Source organism: Pomacea canaliculata, linkage group LG9, assembly GCF_003073045.1.
Source record: "Pomacea canaliculata isolate SZHN2017 linkage group LG9, ASM307304v1, whole genome shotgun sequence".
Lineage (NCBI taxonomy): Eukaryota > Metazoa > Mollusca > Gastropoda > Architaenioglossa > Ampullariidae > Pomacea > Pomacea canaliculata.
Window position 1 is genome coordinate 6,137,753 of NC_037598.1, and position 25,861 is coordinate 6,163,613.

Sequence of the window (25,861 nt, forward strand, 5' to 3'; positions counted from 1 at the left end):
TTTTCTCAAACAAATCATCAAGTGGATGAATCACTATTATCTTTAGTACAAGAAACTGCTGTTACAAGGATTCCTGACTTTTACACTGTCCAGAGAACCTTAACAACAACAAGATTGTCTCCCTTCAAAAAAGAAAAAATCCCCCACAAAACTCTACAGTGTTCATACTGGCATTATTTCAGCTTAAAGCAGTACTTTCTAATTACTCAGCCCTGTGAAAACCAAGAACACGGGATTATAGAGAGGGTTAACATGAATGATTCTTACCATTGCCAGCGATGACTTGCATGTCAGGAAAATTAAGCTTTATCCAACGAATCATGTTTATTTGGTAAATGGAGTTGCCTTGCGATGAATCCTGGTCAAAGAAAACAAAATACACAATCCAAAAAGGCAATAAATTTTTCTAATGCCATAAATGTGTCTCAAATAACATTCAAACTATTGCTACAAAGACCTTAGACTTTGAAAGCTCTTATTCATGAATTCCCAAGACTGAGAGGTGCAGGGGGATTGGTGTTTTATGCCAAGCCAGCAACTAAGGATATATCACAGCAAAACAGCCAGCCCTGTAAACAGATGCCACATGTAGAGAAAGAACAGCATGACCAAGACAAGATCTGAACTCAGGACAGTTAATCCTCACTGTATTAGTGACAGACACTAACCCGTGCACCACAGGACTGCCTGAGAGATGCAACCCTAGCTCTTTTTGACATAAGCAAGAGAACAAATGAAGAATGAGCAAAGCAACAAAACCTGCAAATGCATCTTTCTCACTGTACATAATGTGTATATATGGAAAAAGAAAACATACCAAAACTAGAAAGTCAACCCCAGCCTGAACCAGTAACTCCACACGCTTTCTATCCTCCTCATGGGTACTAACTGCTGCTCCCACTAACAGTTGCTTCCTGTTGAGAACACAAATGCAAAGAGCATAATCAGAAAAGCACAAAAAAGAATTTCATAAAGAACAATACTAAAAACTAGCCTAGCTGATTCAGTGATCTAGCTTAAAAAAAAACTTACTGAATCACCGATAAGCCAGCCCCACAATCATTTATTTTAAGCAAAACCTAGTCATTTATTTTGATAACTGCTTTATTCATAAATGGAGTTTCTGTTTGCTGTATTATGTAAGCATATACAACACCAAACTGCATTTTACAGCAATAAACCCACTAAACAAGCAGAACATGATCGCTAAAATACACATATGGATGTATGTGGTAAGCTCTAAAGGGGTGTTTATGTTTTGCTTTTGAGTGGAAAGCTTAGTTTCCTCCCCACCAAGAAATAGAATGTGCAACGTGATGACTCCCCTCTAACTACACAATATGTCTGCCTATATGTATAGTCTTACCTCTCATCCTTGGAAGCCAATGGAAACTCCCTGTTCTTCTTGGTGTCTGTGCGAGCAATAAGGGCAACTAGCTCTCCCTTATCGTTGACAATTGGAAGTTTTCCTGAAAGCAAAACAGAGCATAGAGTGAATACTTGCAGAAGCATTGATGCCAGTCTGACATTACTGCCACCCCAGAATGCGTCAGGCTATAAAAACTTATAGAGACCTGCTTCTTGTAAATACTATATGTTCACTGAATTTTACCATCAGCTATTTAGAAAAACAACTCTCAAATCATAGGCAGGTGCACATTTTGAAATATACATATACACGCACATGCCTTCCTAAAGATGGCACTGCATGGCATAAGTTCTCATCAAGACTGTTAAAGTGACAGCAGCATGGTCAGGCTAAACAGGATTTGGTGCAGCAATGCCATCAAGTTTGCTACCATGGAGTGACTGTCAATCAGTTACATCCTGTTCTACAGGTATGAGACATGGGCTTCGATTGTTCAGGCAGAAAAATCAGGCATTCAGGCCCGAGTAAAATGCTTCAAAATTTCTATATGGAATGTAAGGCCCAACAATACTCTTTCCAGCAACACAAAAAGGTCTGCTTTAGCCACACAACACAAAATAACTCTCATTCTGTTCTTCAAGGCATCAAAGTTAACACTTAGGTAGACAGAAAAAAAAAAAAAAAAAAAAAAAAAACCCTCACAGGAAAACAGACTGGCCATTCCATGGAAGATTTTCTCACCCCCACTACAGACAGGGCTAAGAGGCAAGCTTTTGTCATTTGCTGTGTCTAACCCAGTAGTGCCCAACCTTTTATTGCTTAAGGGCCGCACTGGACACGATATAAAAATCTCGTGAACCAGAACATGGTAGTTTTGCCAGAATTATGACATTAAAAATGAAATTATGTTGTCTGATTAAAATGAGCGGGCCATATGTTGGGCACTCCTGGTCTAATTCTACCCATCAGTACTGGCAGACCAGCACAACTGGTGGTCAGCTAGTGCCAAGGGATAAAAGAAAAGAAAAAAATGTGAATGCAGCTATGCAGTGAATTAATATTAATAATAAAATTAAGAATCAAGTATGATAGTGTAGCAGAAACCATACATGCCTTTCTTGCTTTTTTGGAGAATGCCATTAGCTTCCTTCAGAGTTACACCATGTGGGGCCACATTGAGATCTTTAAATGGTGTCATAACCTGGAACAACAGAGATTGATAATGTGAGTATCCCATAAAACGTGAACTTTTGTACACAAGAAATTTCAAATTTGTGGAGTGACATAGAAATTTTGGTGCTTTGTATTAATATATGTGTTTCTGGAAGTCATGAGAAGCAATTCTTGTTGTAACAAAATGTTCCTCATATTTTAGAACCTCAACTATTCAATAATCTTAGGAATCTCGTAGAGGTCAGGACAGTAACTATTTCCTTATCATTTGGTCATCAAGAACTGAAACTATCTTTAGACCATATGTGGTGTCAAATGGTGCACTAGCTTATCGTTTTACCGTTCAGTCAAATATGTTTAGTTAAGTAGATGAACAAGAAACTGAGCTGTATTTAAGTATGAAAGCACTTTCAACCTGGCACAAATTTTAACTTAAATTTTAGGACAGCATGCAGCTAGATCTTGTACACAGCAAGAATCAAAGCAAACAAACCTCAGAAAGTGGTGTATTGTACTGCTCCTGGACGAGGAAGTCAACATCACGCTGGGTCACAAGTCCAACAAGTTTCTCTCCCATGTGACCATTCTCTGTGACTGGAATGCCTGAGAAACCAAATCTTTTCTTTGCATCCAAGACATCTGCCACAGTATGTGTAGGCGACATTACAACAGGGTCCAAAATGAAGCCTTGTTCATATTTCTGAAACCCAAAATAAAGGCTGTTAGACTAGACTGATAGACATATTGGCACAATGTGCATAATTAATAAAATAAAGCTACAAAAGGAAAATAAAAAGCACACAAAAAACCCAAAACCACATATAGGTTGATGATGAGTTCTCTGCCTATTCATCTAAAACCTGTCATGAAATGACAGTCATTGCCAGAGTCCTCTCAAAAGCTGATTTGTTATGAAAAAATTCTACAAACACTGCATTTTACTCAGTGGTTTTGTGTTGTTCTAACCCCTCAAAAACCTTCTGTACTATTTCACCCTGAACACTTTAATCTGCCCCCATAACAACAGATTGTTTATAGCCTACCCTGTATGTCATTTTAATATATAGAGGCCAATAAATTTCAAAAATTAACAAGCAAAAAAAGTTCACTTACTGGATCCAAGCTATTGACTGCGCATTCCATGACCAAAGATCACACACAAATATATATATAGTCACAGTAAGACCCATGTGTTAAAGTACAAAAAAAAAAGCAAAGCTGATAGCAAAGCACATAATAGTTTCACCTTCACACGTCGTACTTCATTTGCCTGGAACTCTGGTGTGCAGTTATGATGAATGACACCTACTCCTCCACATAACTGAAATATTTTAAATACAGTACAAATAAATTAAACTCAATGAGACCGTTTTATAATTATAAATACAGGACAAGCAAAAATGATACATTAGAACTATTTGCCTTGTTTTACTGCCAGAGCAGTTAAAAAGGTAAATATTTTGATGCCCTTAAATATTTTTATGTGTGCTGGTTTGAAAGACATAGTAAAATATGGGCATAGATGAAAAAGGTAGAAATGATCACTCATACATACTGCCATAGCAATTGCCATCTTAGATTCTGTGACAGTGTCCATTGGAGAGGAAACAAGCGGAGCCTTTAATGTGATCTTCTTAGTCAATGCTGATGTCAGATCCTGCAGAAACCAATGTTACACGTTTTTAAAAACAATTCAAATACATGTAGACTATACTATCACCCCTTTGCAGATCTGCACATGTCATTTTAATATGCACACAACTGCATAGGACAAATTTTAATTTGTGTAAAACAAAATGCTTTTTCTTTAACGTGTAAATATCTGTATATAAAGTTCATATGAATATGGTCTATAATTACGTTCTCTTTCAGGAATGCCAGTTACTGTGGTGCATCACTAAATCAAGACTTTCTGTCTGTCTGTCCATGACAGGAATAGTATAAATAGTATTGTCCACACTTGTTCTAAGATAATTCTGTTAGAGGGATTTAGCTTCTTTCTGTGATCAACAAATAGTCAGGAAAACTTCCCGCATTTTGTCAATACCTTAACATGTACTAAAGGAAGAATTTGTGGTATTAAGGTAAATGTTATGCTATGCCGGTATGTAGAAGCAATAGGCACCTTAAATCATTTGTACCATTTGCAGTCCAGCTGCTCACTCACAGATGAATTGTCAGAGGTGTGTATTGTGTGCTGTAGGTGAGCATATTAATGGTCTAGCCAGGGCTTCTGCTTACGCAAAAAATTGCGTACAATACGCATTAAAAGTTCGGAGGACCCCTTCAATTTTCGTCAATGGGGTCCCCTCCAAAGTTGGGCGAAGAACAGGGACCCCTTAAAAATCTGAAGAAGGGGTCCCTGGGACCCCAAAGAATTTAGCCCTAGCAGAAGCCCTGTCTAGCTGTATAATTGTTTGCCCCTTTTAGATCGTGTCACTTGCTCATATTTTTCATCTTGTAACAAACTTTTTTTTTAAACTAGAACTTTATATATTGTAACTAAGCACCTGTCTCATTTTTAAATTATCGACTAGGACTAATAAAGTTGTCACTGTCGAAACTGTGGGTTAGCTAACTCACCACTTCATCTGGAGTGAAGTCTATGAAACCAGGTAATATGAGGAAATCACTGAAACAAATAATAAAGATTGTGTTAAATTCGTAAAAGCCTGGGCTCTCCCCTAATCCTGATGACACATTCCTAACACATGTTTGGCTTTGGAGATATTAATGGGTAGTATTTAAGTCCTGTCACAATTATTGAGCTAAATTGGTCCCCCCTCCCATCCTTCTAATGACAAACTATATGCACTAATATGGTTTATTGCTTGACAATTTATTGGAGCGGATGCCAGTGACACTTACAGAATTATGTGTCCTAGGATTTAGGTGAAAATTTACAACAATGCACTATGTCAAAATCATGTGGTGCTTTGATTAGTAAATACGTCTTATAGTGTAGCATCAAGTTGAACTTAAAGTCTAAGAAGTTTCACTTTTTCATTATTTTGACAGTTTAAATTCCAGGGTGACGGTGTAATTTCTCTCAGGAGGAAGCATTGAGGTTTAGATCAGGATTTGGAAGTTCGGTTCGAGTCGAGGATCAAGGATGGGGTTGTCAAGGATTCCAGTATTGTTTACTGCCGTTACTTCTATTTTTATACGAAGCAGTGGTCTCCCCTACCAAGCTTCAGCGGCTGTCGCTCGATCAACCAGTTCATGATACCTCTAGCTCATTTAAAACAATCTTAGTATATCATTCCGACAGCACAGTTAACCATTATTGACTATCAACATCAGCAGTTGCGGGCACTCCAACGATCTCTACTAACAGCTACACGAATGGGTTCACTGGACAAGCAAAGCACCACGTGTTTGCAAGCATGTTGCACAAATTTCAAGTAAACATCTTTGTTTTCTAGGGAAAAACAGCTTTCAAAGTGAGTTCCGCAAGTTTGATGAATAAACTTCTTATTAACATCAAACGAGTAACTTTAATTATGACTGAAAAGACGAAAGCGAAGTGGCGCTTTAATTGGGTTTGGACAAAATATTTTCGCTACGAAAATTCGACCAAGTGCCACTCACTTGTACGTCATGCCTCCGCCAGTGGCGAACAGCTGTGCTCCAGTCATGCCGTCTTCAGGTACGTAGCCAGTGCCTCCAGTGATAAGATAATCGGCCATACTAGAACAGATAAACCTGTATCAACAACACTTTTTGCGAAGTCTGGCGACTTGCATGAGACGAGCGCTCATTCACGTGGGAAGCTTCCACGATGATGAGCAGCGACCGCCGACCAATGCGTTATCAGAAACGTAAAACTTGTCTCGATTGGTGGATGTAAGAGCGGTTTTGATTGGCAAATAGTTTTGGCGGTATGTAATCACTCATTAGCAGACTTTATTTATTTTAATCTTAGAACATTATAGTCTTCTTATGTTTCTGCAATTCTGTTAACAAGTTCTATTAGCGAGTACATCGGCCGCAAACTTTAAGCTAGTGCGACTGCCGACTTATCTCTGCATCGACGCGATCTTAATCGTAGCAGACGCCACGTAATCCCGAAAACGCGCAGAACATTTTTTTTTTAGTTTTATTTTTCTACACATGACTAGGTGGTTGGTGTTATGTATTTCTCAGTGTGTGCATGCTAAAAATCTTACGGATGGAATATGGTGACGCTAGAAAGTCCCCCATGCAGGACACAGCTTAATTTACTGCACAGATTGAGCTAGATTGATGGCCAACAACCGCATATAATTTTATATATCGTCTTCATCGTCGTCATTCCGTCAGCACGGTACTATTCTGTTGTTGTTGTTTTGTTTGTTTGTTTTTTGTTCTTTTGCCTTGGCATTTCCAATATCCTTGCAGCTTTGGAAGAATCTGCTGACTAAGCAAGCCTGTCCACTCTTAGATGTTTGTTCAACAGTTGTCTATTCCACAATTTTTTACTTCATTACAACATTAGTTTCGAAATCTCGATCCTCCTTTCTCTAAACAATTGTATCATGAAAGCTCACTTATCAGCTGTAAGAAGATCACAACCATTCAAGGCACCTTGAAGTTATAGACCATATGTTTACTGCGTACATATACTCAGAAAACGCCTCCTGCAAAACACTGGCACTCGATTGTTTTCTGGTACAGTGAAAACAATTTTTTTTTTTTTGGCTGATGTTTCCACGCCATCTGCTGACAACAAACTCCTATGCACTGGCCTTCGAGCCTGCAGACTGTGCTGTTGCTCTACTGCTGTAACTGATAGTTAATGTGAACAAAACCAAGATTGTCATCTTTGGACACGATGGCATGTAACAAATAATTGTTCAACCCTTAGTATGCTTTAATCTTCTTTGCTTGTCTGGTAGAGTGCAGGAGCCGGTAATGAAAGGGTGCTATATTAACAGAACTTAAACATATTGTAGCGGAATATCTCAGTTCAAAATTTGCTAACCTTGCATAACAGTTATGTCGTAAATAAAACTAAATTAGAAATCGTATATTCGCACCCTAAACATAAAGTACAGATTGTGGGTTACTCTAAAAATAGATAGGTGGCTAATCAATAACTGCCAAAGAAAAATTTGCATTTTGTTTGTTTGGCTTTAAAACAAATTAAAATATTTTTTGCAGCAGTTTCACAACCTCAAGACAATCTCTGCCTCCAACCACCCTTACCCCCACCCCCGCAAAAAATTCAAATATAATGTACTCTACCCTTGACAATAAAGATCTTTTTAACTAGAAAAGACAACACATTAAATACAGACGTGACAGATCTTAAAGAATGAGATTTGAACTATGCACCGTGTCCTAAAACTTCTTTCCTAAAATACCAAATAAATAAATTTTCAAGGCTGTGTTTATAGATGAGCTGGTTGTGAATAGTCCTCATTGAATAAAAAAACAATAAGAGCAAAGGTTTGGCATGAAATTATGTTGTGTTTTAAAAAATATATATATACATTGGCGCATGCAGTACATAACATGTGCACGAGTTTGACTATGAAATAACTCGCATAGCTGGCAGATGATTGATGACTGGCACAGAGTATGGTGCGATACTAGTTTATGTCAGTCAGTCAGCGGGAAACTATGTGTGTGTGTGTGTGCAAGTGTTCATACGTAAGTAAACGTTATTTTATTTTTATTTTTTTAAAAAAAGAGTCGCCTGGAATATTAAATTTCTAATATTAGGTGCCACATTTCCGTTTAAATGAGCGAGAAAAAGTCCGGAGGTGAACGTAAACGAGCGAAAAACTTTACAGGAATGAGTTATTTGCAAAAGTTAAAAATAACTTTTCAGTCTATTTAAAAGACGGGTCAAAGGGTGCATGACACCAATGTTACATGCGGTGATCCTCATCCATTCACATCCACAACTAAACCGTTTATGTGATCATCTAACTGCAGCGTGTATAACAACTTCGAGCTATAAAGATTTTAATGCAGATTTCCCACTTTCGAAAGCACACACACAGAATCTCTCTTTCTAGCTTTCTCTCTCTCTCCCACCCTCTTTGTTTTTCACATACTCTAGAGTCTAGACACTACCGACACATTTCAGATTCACCGTAGATACCGAAACACACACACACTCACACACACGCGCGCTCGCACACACACACACACTCCAAAACACATACATAGCATATAGTAAATAACAGTTTCTCTAATTCTCTCGACCTTGACTTTCTCGAGCCAGTGTCAGATGTGATGATGTCACTCTTATGGGGGAGAGGAAGGGTACTTGGGTAGACTTGTACTTACCCACCCCTTTCTCTCTCTCCTTGCCTACAGTATCAACAACAAGGTACAGTAAGCCAGTGCTGTCCCCACTTTACTGCTGCTAATACAAAGATTTATTTTCTCATCGCCATAAAGTATTTTTCTTCTAGCCCTTGCAGTTCACGCTGAGCACTTGTCTACATTCTAAACTTACACGTTCATAAAATCCTATCGGTTGAAAAAGAAGAAAAAAAAAAAAGAAAGGAAGGCTTAAGTGTAGCTGCGATGCGTAACACTCATGTGAGGTGGAATTTGTAAGTAGATGCTGTTGGAACCAAAACGGATTTGCTACCGGTGAAAAGAGTTCAGATAACGATCGAGTATATCAACCACTCCACCCCGCACCCTTCCCCTGAGCATGTCCTAACAATGTTTTTATTGTGTGCAGACACATACTTGACAAACAAGCCACTCCTTATTACAGACACCGTTTCGGCGAGGTTGTTATCGGCACAATGACCGAGAAATCCAAGTAGCTGACCACTTTTCGCACTGTGGACAGGCACAGAACTATAAACAAATACCATATCGTCACAAGAATATGATTCCTATAAATACAAGACAAATTGATGTTCAACAGTTGAAAGGATAAAATACAAGAGAGAGGTTGTCCATGAACAGTTACATAACTAGCTCATAAGCCTAATTATAAACTTCAATCTAGTTCATGATTAGCTCCTGTGTGGATGTAAACAACATCTGTCCTAGATAGTGCTGTCCACCCTGGCCCCAGACAAGATGCGTTCACCGACAAAATAAAAATCTACGCAGCAGCTTGAGGAACAGAGAGTGGATGAGCAGAACAATGCCGGCCATCGTGTATGAACCCATGTACACACCACTGCCACGAATTGATGTTGTCAGTCATATGCCATTCCCATTTCATTGTTTACGCCTTATTTTCGTAGTTTATATTTGTTAGTCATGACGATTAGAAGAAAGATTGCAGAATGGATTTCAAATTATGATTGAACATTAGGACAATGCAAATGACTTCATTCTCACATTTTTCTCGGCCAAATTAAAAAAAAAAACAATCTTTATCCTGGTGGGACTGGGGAAGCTTAGAGTGGAGATAAGTCTCATAAGCCAGAGCTTCGGCGAATGATCATCTTATCGATCTTCAGAGTCCCATCTACAAGTGCTTGCGTGAACTGTGTTGACATGGCAACCGCCTCTGACTGGCAAGGTGACAAGAATATTGGCCTCACCCCAGAGCAGCATTTAACCCTTCTTGTTGCCAAGCGAAAGGCAGCGACCAAGTAGCAGTATGGAGACGCTTGGACTGCACTTTTCTCTCATCGCCACAATCTCGCATACTCACAGAATTCCTCACAGTATCGATATTTCCTTTGCACTCATCAACCATGCTGATTCATGTCCATTGTTTGTTCCACTTCCAGGACAGTTACAACACGAGGACTAGACCTTCCCTGAATGTCGACAAATCCAAAAGAATGGTCAAGAACCGTTAAGCATGACAATATTGGGGGAGGGGGTAGGGCTGTGAGGGTACACCACTACCCCTCCCCCAACCTCCACCTCCAGAACAACAAAGGTAAAAACTGATGGCACTGCCCTCCCTTAGCGATGCACTGAATCTCAAACTTATCGCTATATACACATTATATATAAGCATTCCTTTACTTTATCGGATATAGAAGGCTATATCTTCAGATACGAAATTCACAGTTCACAAGCTTTGCAACGCACACAGGCCTAACAGTTACCTAGATTCGAAAGTTTTCGATTCAAAATCACTCAACCCGGAGCTTCTTTATCCTGTGTTCACATTCCGCCTTCGCACGCTGCTCTTTCTCTGCATGTGACACTTGTTATCACGGCCGACTGCTTCTCCGTGAGACAGCCTTAGTCGCTGGTTCAGCGTAAAATAAGAAACACTCGCATACCCCTCGAACTTTTTTTGGAGAGTGAAGGGTGGTAGGACAAGGAGAAGGGTAAGAGTGAATACGTCTGAGATTCGGGTGCGCATGATCTAGTTTCCATTAAGAGTCCCTCGTTCATCAGGGCATTAAGGCTAGCGTCTCCTAACTGTACCAGACAACATCTGAAGACGCTCACTGTAACCAGTAAACACTTGAAGATGCTGATACACAGTCCACAGTGGTGGTTGCATGAGAGTTTGAGTTATTTCCTCAACCTACCACGCACACCCGTTTACTCCCTCCCACGGATAAATTTACGTACGGAGAAGCAGTTCCAACATTTCATTAACCCAGGAATCACTTCCATGTCAATCCAGACATGAGATAGAAGGTTAAAAGTTAATGAGAAACAATCCTGATCAGACAGGCTTTTATAAAAAAAAAAAAAACAAAACACAACAACAAACAGGTACATAGGTGATAATAGTAATTTTACGATATGGTATGTATTAAGATTTCTTAAATGTTAATATAAATAAAGCCAGGTTTATTATCATCTCTTGAATTTGAAAAAGCGTTCGATTCACTTGAAAGGAAATGTATGCATAAAATGTTAAAAGCATTTGGATTTGGACCAGATGTACTTCAATGGATTAAAATGTTTTATTCAAACATTAAATCAGCAGTCTAAGCAAAAGGTAAAGTTACTTCATGATTTCCTATGAGCAGAGAATGTCGGCAGGGGGATATCGTATCACCTTACCTATTCATTCTCTGTGCAGAAATTCCTGGAATAATGATACACATATAGCTTGGATTGAATACATAATGTGGTTCATAGAATTTCGTAATTTTCTGATGATACAATCTTTTTAAAGGGCTATTTAATTTCGTTCAAAGAAGAAATAGTTGGTATAGTAGATAAATTGAGTAAAACTCCAGGACTAACTATTAATTATGATAAAACAGAAACAATCTGGCTGGAAAGAGTTTTCTGTATAAAGACTGGATGATAAAAAATATATTTCGCATTGGAGACTTAATAAAAAGCGCAGATTCTTTACATTCAAGCATACAATTATTTTAAACAACTTTACCAGCTTTTTAGAATTTATGAGTTGTGTTGAATCAGTGAAAACGTATTTAAAGCAAAAGAATATACAAAAATCGAATTGCAGTTTCTTTAACGCTTACATTTTTTCCAAAGAAGAGATTCAAATGTTTAGTGTAATATAATAAATTCAAACGAACACGAACTAAATTGTTGTCATAAGTGAAATAAAAAGCAGCAGAGGGACTTAAATTTTAAAAGACTATTTCATAGAATCAGCTAAATCAAAGAAATTAAATACAGACATGCTCATAGCGTATTAGCTACAAATATTATAAACGTAATGAAAATTTTAAGTAATCATTAGTATACTTTCTGTATACAAGAAAATGAAACTATTAAACTTCTATTTTAATATGTACTTACGTTCAAGAGTTTTGGAGTGTTTTAGAAAATACTGATAAATGCAAACGTAGTTGTTCTAAATTTTACCACTATACTCATTTTATTTTTGTTTTGTTGACAAAGTAATGAACCGTATTATAATAATAATGATGACACATTCAGTACAAGTACTATATGTCTGTATTCATAAAAGAATTGTACAGACAACTGAAAGTTAAAAGATACATTGCTCTTAGTAATATTGAATTGACAACCTTTGATTTGATCAACGGCGTAAACGTACAGAAACCTCTTGTTTGAACGTACTACACATTTTCTCTTTTAAATTTGGGAAATTTTCTTTAACCAGGGGGTGAAGCATATCCAAAGAGAGAGAGAGTGTGTAATGAAAAAAAAGAGGTTGTATGTGTGTGTGTGTTTTCTTATTTCTATCTTATTGCTATTTGTAATATACTGTGACATGAAATAAAACTTTTGAAAAATGAGGAACAAAAACAGTGTTAGCGAGAAGAGTAGGAAGACTGGCGTGAAAGAGAAGAATTAGAAGAGGAAGAGGACGCAAGATGACATGAGGTAGAAGAGGAAGAGGACACTATAAAAGAAGGAGGAAAAAAGGAAAAGAAGAGAAAGAATGGTGGTAGGGGAACTAGCATTCTACATTCAGCCAGCCAACAGGTATTGTAAACAGGCGCCACGTGCAGAGAAAGAACATCGTGTTCGAGACAAGATGCGAACCCAGGACAGTCGACCCTCACTGAACTGGTTACAGGCGTCTAGCCGTTACGCCACTGGACTTCACTGCGGAAGAGAAGACGAAGAAAACGAGAGAAGGAGAAGACCGAACTGAGAAATAATTTATTTTACAGAAACATTTCCACTTCCTCTCAAGATTCCCCCGACTTCACAATCATGTCCTTCGGCAGCGAACAGATATCGTCCAGATGGCGGGCCGACAGCAGCAACTACGTTCGTCGTCGCCAGCAACGTCTCCGCCAAGAAACGAGCGGCAGGCAAGAAGGACAACTAAAAAATAAATAAATAAAACAACAACAACAACAACAAACTCGCCGCTATTATTGATTCATCCGCAAGTCATGTGATAGCGAACTGGGCAGTTGCCGCCACGCAAACGGAATCAAAACATGATGTACAGTGAGTGAAGAAGGAATTAAAATTCAACGGAAAAGAGTCACACGAAAATTTAACAACTGTTTAGAAAGGAGGAAGGTAGTGTGTGTGTGTGTGTGTGGGGGGGGGGGGGAATTGATGCTTAACGCCGAACAAGCATCTAAGGCTGCATCATAGTCAAGCAGCCGGCTCTGCAATTAAAAAAAACAAAACAAAAACAAATCAAGAAAGTATTTTTGAAAACGAAACTAAAAGTATAACTGCCAATATGAGCGCGGAGATAGCCATACTCACCGATCAGTTTCAGAAGACAGTAAACGAATCATGGCAACAATGCCGAGACATCGGGTGGATGTTATCAGCGAGAGGCAGCGTTATGACATCACGTAACGAGGCAGCGCGCTTTATATACCCGGGTACACACACACCGCGCCCTCTCGCAGCCACCCTGCATGCCACACGCAGCCACCTGCTGTCGGCGATCCAAAAAGCAAGCAGCAGCAGCAGTGACATGGAGTAGCCGAGGCAGGTTAATTCTACGACATGTTAATAAGGTAAGTAACACCCGGTGATGGAAAGTCTCGAGTACACAAGAGCTTCAGCAACACGGCGCTAGGCGAGATCGAGGGCGATAAAGTATCCTGACTCCAGTAAAAGTGCGTTTGAAAACTGATCTTTATTTTGATAATATTTTTATCCTCTAATGTGAAGTGGATGGCTGGGTGGGCGGATTTGTTATCGTCGGGTGGAGGGTAGGGTGACACGCGCCTATGAGGGAAAAATAGTTTGTGGTAGCTTGGAAACTAGTCGGTTATCTTTCGTCGTTACTCATTGTTGAGGTAGACGATGAACTTTTATCTCTTCGCTGCCGAATGTTGAAGTACTCGCCTCCACAATTTACAATGAACCGTATTTTGCGACGACGACCAGTTCCATTCTTCCTTCTTGAGAGAGAATTAATTGTTGCATTAAAAATCCACCGAATTGTATATTGACTGCACCCTCTGTTACTAGGGTACTCTGTTACTAGGCGTGACGTCACAGCACTTGAGCTTGGCAGCAAAACGTGCCGAGGCCGTACGAAGGACGTAATTCACACGTTGAGAACGGGCTTCACGTGCAAGGTAACCCATCGCGACAAAAGCAGCAGAAGCAGGATGAATTGTTGTTTTACGCCGAGCCAGAAACTAAGGTTTTATAACGGCAAGCCCCTATAAGCAGATGCCATAGAAAGAGCAGCATGTCCGCGACAAGATCTGAACCCAGGACATCAAATCCTCGCTGCACTGGCGACAGGCGCTAACCGTTGCGCCACCGGACCACCCACGAGGAAAAAAAAAATGGTTAAAAAAATAAAAATAAAAACAAGCACACTTCAATGAGACAACGTGATCTGTACCCATTAAAAGTAATCCTATAGATGTGTTCATTATGTCAAATTCTTTATACTTATTTTTTTTCTTTCCTTGGTGGCGAGGGCAGAGTGTATGTTTACGTGAACGCTGTTTTATACATTTTTTTACGGAAGTCTATTTTCTGGTCTCGTTTGTAGCTGGATTATGTCTGTAGTGGCTTTTTGATGATGTCTATTGATGACTTCGACTGCGTAGCCATACCCTTGCATAAAAAATCAATCTCGATATTTTTTCTTTCCGTAGTTTTTTTTTTCTGTGACTGTCCTTCCCTTTCTTCTCTGACAAGTTTTCTAATGGGCTTGTGGTTTTTGTTCCTTTTGATCTGTCTGTTCGCTGTCTTGTTTGTTGTTTGTTGTTGGTGTCTACCTTCCTCGCTTTTCAGCGTCCGTGCAGTGTGCAGTCAGCTACCCGGCTGGTTCCAAGTCGAGAAAACCTTCGATGGTCACGGTCCGTGAACTCAGTTCTCTCCCATCCCCGTCCCCCATCACCCTCTACCCAGATCACGCTTGACTTGCTCACTGCAGCACAGTCAGCACAACTTCTGTTTCATTTTGTTCACGAATTTGTTTACACGTCCCTGATTTTGATGAAAGCTACCCATTAGCTTACGAGGTCGAGCCGAAAAAAAAAACAACAAAAAAACCTTTGCAGGTAAGATCAGGTTGCTAAACCTGCTTACATGCACTTTCAGACTCAGGTAATACAGGTTGACTCTGAATATTTGTCTGTTTATCACCTGTCTACGGACCCATATCTTTACCACGTAAACAAACTGTTTTCAGCACTCGTCGTATTAAAAATATTATATGGTTATGGAGTCTTGTATGCTGTTTAATGATTTATTTACATTTATAAGAATTTGTTGATTGTTCTGGCAGCGGCTGGTCGCCAAGCATTGTTGTCAGCGATGTTTCCAGGCACAAGAAGCGCCCCCCCCTCAATCACCTGTATATGTACTTACACTTATGTCTCTATGCACGCTGCCACTGTCCCCAAGACCTCAACACTTATTTATCTCTGTTGATCGACACTGTTCCTCTGGTCGATGTTTTTTTCCCCTCCCCCCTTCAACGCCCACACCTCCTTTTCTGCAATACTCCGAGAAAGTCGTCTAGCCTTGTAATTTCTTACACTTGATAACACTTAACAGCAAGGTGTCAATGCAGCCCTTTCCCAAGTCTTTAAAATACCTTTTAATGTTCACCATTAATAGCTGGCAACCACATGCACGTTAGAACATGTCCAAGCTGTTGGAGGGACTCAAAGTACCTGTTAGCTTCTCTTTCTTTCTATATTGCTTTGATTTTAAATGAGCACCCTTCTTTCGTGTGATGTATGCCGTGACTTTTTTAATTTCTGGAAACCTTTTCATGTTCTGTTCCATATGAGAGAGAGAGAAAGCTTACCTAACCACCACAATGTCAGACCAAGGCTCTTCGTTCAGAACAATAAAAACTTTATTGGAGTGTATTGAGGCAGAAACCAACAAAAAACAATCTTGAAATCTTATTTTCCATCTGCTTTCTCTCTCCCTTTCTACTTCCTACCCTCTGGCGTATTTGCTATGCTGGCTGGCAGGTAATGTTTGATCATTTGGTGCAATGATTTGCTGTCATTTGAATAATATTTTCTCTTTGCTGTATGTAGACGCAAGCTCTTTAAGCTGATTTTGATGGACAGGTGGAGTTCAGCTCTAGTTCTGTTTGTGTGGCGAACTGAATACAACATACCTAATAGGCAAGGATACAGGATACAGGATTCCTAATAAGCAGGCTTACACAATGCACGATACCTGTTAGACAGGCTTACAGGATACACGATACTTAAGCAGGTTTCGTGAGTCCGACTCCGCTTCTCCCCCTCACCTGGTTAAGTTCGAATCTACCAAGCAATGTTCGTCCTTCTTAGCAGAACAAATAACAAGTTTGACATCGTTTGAAAAAGTTTGTAGATAAGTATAATCGTTGTGTGAAAACGCGGCCAAACATGATCAAACGTGCGTCCATATTTGTCCAGTTGGGTTTTAAAGGGCAACACGAGTGCAACATTTTTTTCTTTACGATCGGGCTAAGTTCATCTAAAAATAATAACTCCCAAAATATGAGTACATAATTATACTTCATTTTCAAGATTTAAGTCGACAGACGAAGAAACATCGCTCAGATTTTCGTGTTCAAGAAGCATTTATTTTGTTCAGAAAAATGAAACGGCTGATTTTGGAAGACATCCCTACAGATTTGAAGATTATTTAGAAGCTTCGATTGAAGTTTAGAAAATAAAAACAGAATTCACTTGACAGAGTGGTAAATGAATCTTCTCCAGTTCAAAATTTAATGGCAACAATCACGGCCATTGCAGTCTACGTTATGGTATTATTGATTTAGTTATTAAGTTAGTGCATTGGAGCTACATTTTTTATGTATATTTTTGTTAATAAAACATAAACGCATTTCAATTGTGCACTTGTCTAACATAAGCTCTTGTAACGTTTTCGCTAGATGGTTAATTTTCAGCATTGCATTTTCATTTTATAGTTGCAACTGACTTCTGATTATGACTTTTTAACCATTAAAATATAATAATATAACATAAAAAATCTGAAACATATTTATCAATGGGAAAACTTATTTTTTTCTTGTTTACCTTCATGCAAAATTCACTCGCATGTGTTTCCTTTTCAGCTCCTCCTACGTTGTCTTCCTCATTTCTTTTTATCTTAGCTGTTTCGATCACGTACATCAATGGTGTCCTCATATTGTCAGTTGTTTCTAGCATTGTGCTGAATAAAAATACGTCTGACGATGTGTTTGTCAATGTGTCACGATGTTACTTGTAAACCAGAACAGTATCGATGTTGCTTGATATTTGTTTCAGCTTTTTACCGGAAACCGTAGTTGGTTTGAACAGCTCGTGTATATTTGTATAGTTAGCACTGCTGTGGGAAGAAAATCTCTTCGTTTTATTGAAGGTCCAAGACTTGCCTGTACTGTGTAAAAGACTGGATACCAATCACTTTTGAAATGCTTTGAGCAAATTCTTGAATACGGTTTGGGGACGAAGTTCACTCGGCACGTTTGAACAAAGCAGAAACCTGGATAGACAGATCTCTGAACAAAGTTAATCCACTGGCGTTTGTAGCCATTATCTTTAGGAAATGGCAATGAGTACAAAAGAACTCCATCTTGGTGTCTAAAAAAACAGTTAGCAACAGCACATTGTCCTGGTCTGTTTTCTTCTACCAAGGATAGCATCTTTCCTCTTCGAATTCAGCTCATGCAGACGACGCTATTTTCGTCCATTTCCTGTTTTCTCAACAAATCCAGGTGTGATTAAGCAAAAAACATTAACATTTCTCGTGCCTGTTCGCCATAAACTACCAGCGGAATATGTTTTTATGATGTTTTATGTTCTATTTCTAGGAATGTTCGCTGGATGCTCGTGTTTCCCTCAGAGATTGAGAGAAAGCCGCGGTATAGCCACAATCATTGTTTCGACAAGAGTGTACTGACGGCAGGCTAAAAACAGAAGCACCACTGAGACAGAAATTAATTAAGATAACAGTTAGGGTTCTCGTCATCGTCATCTAGAACCAAAAGAGATATGACTGAATCATTATTGTGACATGGAGTCGTGATTAAGACAAGAAGCTGTAAACACGGTGGGAGTGCTAAATGCGATACCTTCATGACCAAGCAGGGAAGTTGTGATAAAAACAACAACTTTGTTATTAAGACAAAGCAGACTAGCAGGATGTGCTTAAAGTAAGTTCTGACACTGCTTTGATCAATATTAAAGCTCACATAACCCTGGAAAGTTCCACGAGCAACGCTTTGAACTTAAACCGATCATGAAGAAAAATGGTGCACTCGTGTTGCCCTTTAAAGCCGGAATGGACCAATATGGATGCACCTTTGATCATGTTTGGCCCGGTTTTTACACACCTCCCCAAACTCCAGGTACATCACCCCAGAGCCGTACAGAGATTTCTGGTTATGGAGTTGTGCAAATATTGGGACAAAAGTGTGATTCTTCAATATCACGCATCATAATTTTCAAAAATTAATTTAAAAAAAAAATTCCTTGAGGTTCAGAAGGGACCATGCGTAGAAAAGAATGGATACGAGGTAGCTATGGGTCAATAAAATTCTGGAAGACGATGCATTTTTGTAAGTTAGGAGACTTAAGTGAGGTATTAACAGCTGTAGTCGTTCATGCGTGTTATGTGTAAGGCAAGTGTGACCCACACAGCGCCAGACCAGGCGATAAAATGTTGTTGAACACGAAACCGAAGCGACTGAAAGGAAAGAGCTGTCAAGACACATAAATGAGTGAGTAGATATGCGCCTCTAAATGGCTGGACATAAAAAGTACAGCAAAATGAAAGAAAATAAAAACATAGAAAAATGTTTTCTGTCGAGGTTGGTCGTGTCGATTACTGGGTGGGGACAACGCAAGGCTTGTACAGGGGTTAACAACTGAACAAAACATCTATGACAGGAACGACGAAAGGAAACATAAAAAAATGAGAGAACGAAAACTGTAGAGTGGATTGTTTCCACAGCGCGGAGTAATACATATGCACGGACATAAAATATTGCACGTACATCCACACACCTGTGCTTACATAAGACATACGCAAACAAAAAGCAACAAAGAGGCGTACCCACTCACCCCCTACCCCACCTCCACATACACCAACAGAGGGGACAGATATGTGTCCCAGTGTGCACCATCCACAGTTAGCATTCTTATGATTAAAAAGGGAGGTGAGCAAAGCTCCCTACAAACAAAACTTCAAAAAATATGTTTTATTAGCTGGCATGACTGTTTATTAAATATCACCTGTGATGATCGAATACCTGAGGTTTCTGTTAAGAAAGTGTTTTATCATGCGTGGGAGAGGAGACAAGTTACCAAAGCTCTGTGCCAACAGCATTTTCTGTTTTCCCAGAACATGAATTCATTTCTCAAAAATTTCCGACAAGCCTGCCGTGGGTCAAAGTTGACGGAGATAAGGGACACCCGTATACAACATCGAATGTGCGATTATGTTTGACAAGTGTTTACGTGACACGCAAACGACTCAAATTTGCCAAAATATATTCAAATATTTGACAACATAGGTTAGTTGAAGAAAGACTTTTCCTGTAGGTGCTTATAAATATCAACCACATCTTGCCTTTAATTCATTATCTCTAACCTTATCAGCGCCACACAAAACATGACAGGGTGGGTTTTTCTCCTCCGTTCTTTTTGTGTTTTTGAAAAGACCTTTGATGTTCCAGGCCATCAGCTTTCTAGCCATGGAATAGAAACCGATGGTGCGGAAAGATCGCGTGGAACGCAGCAAACTCTACCTGTCTTGTATTGTAGTAGGTGTAATTAAGTCTTCAAGTCTGTTCTTGTAAACTGTCCTCTCCTACGAAAAATGAGAGTGTGGGTAAGCTCAAGAAAAAAGCCTGTCATCCGTTTCAAAAATATGGGTGTGTATCCATACAAGTTTACATGGAAGTTGTTTAAATATTTCTTTCATTATTTCTTCTTAAATAGTTTTTTTAATGACTGCATTTAAAGATATAGACTTTAGACTGATACCAGACACGACCAGTAACTCATTGCCCCAAACATAGAATAATAACTTTCTCATCTGTTTCAGTTTTTTAAAATGGAACCGTTCCCTTGAAATTTAAGGACATTAAGGTAAAGGTCTTGATGGCAGTGATTCTTGGTTCACCGAGTGGAAGACATGGCATGTAGAAGAGGGAGCCTCTCTCCTACCCACAGAAGGCAAAGTGAACAACTAGGGAATCCAAGAATGTCGAGAACTAAATAAGGCGGACCTGTATACACCAGCCAACCTGTAGAGGGTGGGCGACATCATACGGTGTATAGTGTAGTGGTTAAAAGGCTATTCTCACACTGCAATGTACCCCACTTTGTACCCCACTTAGCGGGGTTTGCATACCTCGCTCAGGGCCCTCGGTGCACTACAGACCACTACAGGTTCAGATCGCACCTTGGGGCACTCTGCAAGTAACACCTGTTTGCAAGGTTGGCCGTCGGGGTTATTTTTGTCCTGATACTCCTGTTTCCTTCCCTCCCCCTTTGAAATCACATTGTAGTACTGAAAGGGGAACAACCGACGACAAAGGGCTAGTATATCTCAACAAGGCCAAGCAGCCGGCCATGTCAATAGATGTCATGCGCGGAGAAGGGGGAAAAAAAGCAGTGAACCCAGAATGGGATTTGAACCTACGAAATCCGAGCTTCAGGGTATTGGCGACAATCTCTCTCAACCGTTGTACCACCGGACTGTCCCTACGTGAGTTACCCCGATCATTCATATCTACCACGTTATTCATCCACAAGGGCAATTAAAGTTAGTGCTCGTACTAGAATATATACGTTTAAATAATTTACACATGAACTTGAGTGATATCTGTCCACGGAGCAGAAATAAAAAGTGAGGGGGGCAGGATTGTCTAGTTCTTGATACCCCCATAACATTCGAGTCTAACCGATCTCGGACCGGGTACTGACAGGTGTACAAACCCGGTTCTTTCAAAATTTAAGGTCGAATACATAACTTACTCTGAAAGACCCGAAATGATGGTGACACTGCAGAAAACATGGCTGTCCCAGTGACATAGTTGCCTCACGACCGCTCATTAAAACGAGCGCATTTGTCACCCGGATATAGATGATGTTTAAAGGCCACGGACTTGCCTCGTCATCTTGAGCTCGCGCCAGGTCATCTCTCTGCTAGGAAATGGAATACAGTGCAAGTGTAAGTGCACTCTGATATTGATGAGAAATAACGGAATGAATATATTTTTGTTTGCATTATCCTCCAGAAAGACATAATCCACCTCCCATTAGCAGAGTAAGACCATCATGGCCCACTTTCCTGGTCTTTGCGGACAGCCTGCACTCATCCTCCATTATTTGGATTGCGATTATGTGTGTGTGTACAAAGTCTTATTTTCGCAAGAGGTCAGCAACAGACGATCATCAGCCGATCTACAAACAGCTTCGTCACAGTGTGTCCTTCTGGCGCGTCTGTCCATCCTCACTTTTTTTTCCCCCTTCTTCTTCTCCTCCGCGAGCATCTCAATCTGGAAAGTCGGATGGAAATGAGGTGAAGCCTTTTGCTCTCAGGACCTACTCGCCATCATCCCTTCCGCAAAGGGCTGGCGTGACGTTTCCCTCTATCGACAGCTCACCGGCGACACGCACCTGACATTTGAAGGATCGAAGCAGCCACAGGGCACGTGACGAGAAAAACACGCGCATGTCCGCCGTCACAGTTGGCAAACAACTCACAGCATATAATCCCCATGGCGGAAAAAAAGCAAGAAGAAAAAAGAAATAGGAGAGGTCACGGCAGGGTGGTACATTTCTCTATAAAAATCACAATTTTCTGAAACATTGGCTGTAAACCCTGAACACTTTGTCTACAAGATGCTGATCTGTTTGGTTGTAACCTCTCTATATATAATTTTTTTGATTGTTCGCGAAAAAAAAGTGATACAGTATTTTCTATGCAAAATCCTAGAGAATGAAAGAAAAAGAACGAGTAAGCGAGCGAGGGAGAGAAGCCTATAGAAGTATAGTGTCCGTGACTGCTACAAATTGGAAATATTATGCATTACTTATTTGAAAGAACAATGTTCTTAGTCTTGAGAAATAATTTCCTTGAGTAAAGTGTTTTTAACTCTCCATTTTAATCGCTTTGTTTCTCAGAAAATTCTTCACAACTCCAGCTCACCTCTTTCTGTAGAAAACTTTGTTGCTACCTGCATATAATCAGGAGCTATCACGTGACTGAAATTCATTAGCAAATCTCATAAAACTTTGTTTTATAATTCACGAGTCAAGGGGGAGGACTGCACTGAGGCAAAGACCTGTAGAGAGTTCTGTGAGGGAGGGTACTTTGCTGGACTGTAAAGGGTGTGTTTCTTTTCACCCACGAGTTGAACTGAGTGCAAACACGAAACTTTATGGGAAAACCATGGTTGACTTGACATTCGCAAGGCTGACAGAATATCGTAAAGTTAGACTGAGGCTTTGAGACAGGTTACACAAGTGATGTCTTTGTTCAGGGTATGTGAGAGAGAGAGAGAGGAGGGGGGAGGCCAAAAGGGTTCTGTCCAGTGGGTAACACGTAAAAACGGAAGGTAAGGGTTCAATGGTCACGATAGGCGGCCATTATACAAAAAGATTATACCAGGTGAAGTTACTTAGATAATTTGACGTCGGTGTGAATCTATCGTCTGCTTCGATAACCGGGCACTAATTTTAACCGAAGAAAAAAAAAGCAAATACTATATCATCCAGATCATTAAGAGCAGTGGTAAACAGGGGGAGAAGCAGTAAACTGGTGGTAAACAATGGTAAACATGGGAAAGCAGTGGTAAACAGCTCCACATCACGGCACTAATTTTAACAAATGCAACCAAAAAAATTCCCACAAAACTTAAATGTGAATATCATTTAATCTATTAAAATACAGTTCAGTCACGGCCCATTCTGCTATCTCCATCTGTTCGAGGGCATCGTACCCGACACGTCTGTTCAATGCGATCGTATTTAAGTTACCCTAAACTGAAGTTATGTTGAACGGAGCAGAACAAAGAAACGTAAACACTACATTTATTTTCGCAAAGATATAAATAGATGGATAGAGAGACAGTGGGTGAGTGGAGGAAGAGAAGAAAAAGAATTGCAAGACAAAATAATGCATGTTTTATGCATGTACACATATTCAAGAATGTGCAAAGTTTACACGAGTGTGTCAGTCTTCTACACAAACAGCCCCAGTGCAAACATCAGGGAGGTAAAATTCTCACCTTACTTCCCTCCATTGAGCCATTGCCTTGACCTCAAAGTCCTGTGAACTGTGACCTCAGAAACTCCGTTGGTGTAATATGCTTGCGCTTTCGTCACAAGAGACTAATTCAATTAACATTTGAGACTCTGGGTGTTTCCCAATTTTTTTCTGGATGGAGGAGGGGGATTTTCCAGAGGTAAACACACCCTGTCGAGGCCAGTGCTAGCAATATGTACCCAGCAATAAAGACAAGGGTGGTTAACCCTCTTTCCAAGTCAACACCCTTCACAGCAGCGACTTCACCGCACGAGTGAAAGCAGACGACAAGTCAGTGGCGCCGGGTGAGAACAGAACTGGTGACGTCCATTTTATCCTCAGGTAACAACTGTCTAGGTTGAAGCTAAGGGCCCGCGATGTGCGTTTTATCCTTCGAGGCTGATTCCACCCGAACGAGGGTTCGAGACTGGTGCTGGGTGGCTGTACTCCACGAAACAGACCGAGCTCAAAGCCACCCGCGATGTGCGAATAAACAAGAATTATAACTCTCCTTCTCTCAATCTTTCGCGACAGTTGACATTACCGAGAGTTCAGAGGTCTCTGGTTCACATCCTCGCGCGTCAGCCGGGCGGAGTAAGCTGCGCGCCCAGCAGCGGGATCGTCGCGACTCCGCGAAGCAGCGCCTGCTTCTTGCACGGTGTCTTCTATTTTTAGCTCTGTGGCTTCATTTTTTTGTTTATTTTGCGTTTTTATGCCGCGAACCATCGAAGGAAAGTGCAGCTGATTGATTGTTCGATGCGCAGCCGCCGCAGCCGCAATACCCACTTCTCACAGCAGCACCCGTTTCCGCAAATAATAATGTTTTTTAAACATCAGCATGCCATGAACCGTCTTTCCTTCCATTGATCTTGGCTGATTAGGTTGAGAGTCTATGTTGTGGTTTGATGGCAGTGCTCTTCTTTTTTCGAGATAGTCCATGGAAAGAATTGCTGGATGGCAGCACGCGCACGCATCCAAACACACACCAAAACACATTTTCTCGCAGGTTGATGTTATTTGCACACTCGCTCACTCATCCTCTCGGTTCAACCATTTGAACCAGTTTTTGTGCCATCTGAGCAGGCGCTACCACTCACACTGACTAGCCATTGAGCACGTGCTGTGTACAGGTGTCTGGCTCCCTTGCGACAAGTCCTCCTCTGAGTAGTTCTTTGTCAGAAGTCACGACAAGCCCCACTGTTTATTTACCTGATATCGAATATGTTAGCTCAGTACGATTCTTTTTCTCCGCCTGCGTTTCATCCATTTTTTTCTTCATAACTGACATACGGATGTGCTCGCATTATATATATATAAAACACTACAATTATTTGGAATAGGGAGAGACAAAGAAGCAGGTATTAAAAGGACTTCGCTAGAAGAATGTGACACTGTGACCATCACCCACAACGGTGATCAAGGAACTGAAGATATTTCAAAGAACATCAACGACGGCATTAACGACAACTGTAATAATGTTGTCAACAATGGTAACTTACAAACTAACACCTCATTTCAGGAGGTAGGTGATGAGAAGGTTCATCTCCTTGCTATTCTGATGTAAAATATTCATACTCCTATGTTATATACGCGCGCACACACACACACACTTACGAGCCTTTTACACACAGTAGTCCATCGATCGAAGCATCATCATCCTCATCTAAAGTACTCCGGGTGGCGTTTCCCGCCGGAGACATGCCTCTTGTGATCGACCAACTTTCTCGCTGAAAAATGCTTGCTTCACACGTGCAGGGCGTGCAGCACACGCGAGTCATTTACCGGGTTGGGAGGATGGGAGGATGGGAGGATGGGTCCAAAGGCGTCACGCTTGAAATCTCGCCTTTGATATTTAATCATCGAACTAGGGCTGTTCTGGTGTCTTTCAGTCTTCCTCTGCTTGCCATCAGTCAATTCTGTCTTCATTTGTTGTTGTTGTTGTTGCTTTTTTTCTTTAGTTCCTTCATTTTCACAATCATCTTCCGTCGTCTGTCTTTGATGATCGCTGCAGCTGCCGTTCACTTTATATTTCTCACAGTGGGCAGGGAGGACAGTACATATTGCATGTGGTTGACAGAAAAGTGGGCGGGGAGAGAATAGGAGCAAAAGAATCCATGGCGGATGCTCACATTGAAGGAAAGAGTCAGAAAAGAAGGAGAAAGAAACGAGAATTGAGAGATAGAGAGATGAGGAATGAGGGAAGGGAGAGAGAGAAAGAGAAAGAGATATACAGAATTTTTTTTTAAAGTCCTTTATATATTTAGTGACTAA

General features: G+C 40.3%; 1 protein-coding gene across 3 annotated transcripts in view; it reads right to left on the bottom strand.

The window, feature by feature from the left end:
* The window catches only part of LOC112571939 (inosine-5'-monophosphate dehydrogenase 1b-like), a 32,514-nt gene that overhangs the window by 3,778 nt on the left and 2,875 nt on the right, over positions 1–25,861 (bottom strand). The window contains exons 1-10 of one of the 3 annotated variants that reach the window (XM_025251359.1): positions 23,574–24,074; positions 6,134–6,232; positions 5,126–5,174; positions 4,098–4,199; positions 3,789–3,863; positions 3,036–3,242; positions 2,483–2,570; positions 1,367–1,469; positions 818–914; positions 268–358 (exon numbers count right to left, since the gene is read on the bottom strand). In XM_025251359.1, the coding sequence (XP_025107144.1) occupies positions 268–358; positions 818–914; positions 1,367–1,469; positions 2,483–2,570; positions 3,036–3,242; positions 3,789–3,863; positions 4,098–4,199; positions 5,126–5,174; positions 6,134–6,232; positions 23,574–23,596 (934 nt within the window). In that variant the 5' untranslated portion in view covers positions 23,597–24,074. Of the gene's footprint in view, positions 1–267; positions 359–817; positions 915–1,366; positions 1,470–2,482; positions 2,571–3,035; positions 3,243–3,788; positions 3,864–4,097; positions 4,200–5,125; positions 5,175–6,133; positions 6,233–13,603; positions 13,779–23,573; positions 24,075–25,861 lie in introns of those variants that run through there. The other 2 variants (XM_025251356.1, XM_025251355.1) reach the window with 2 other exon arrangements.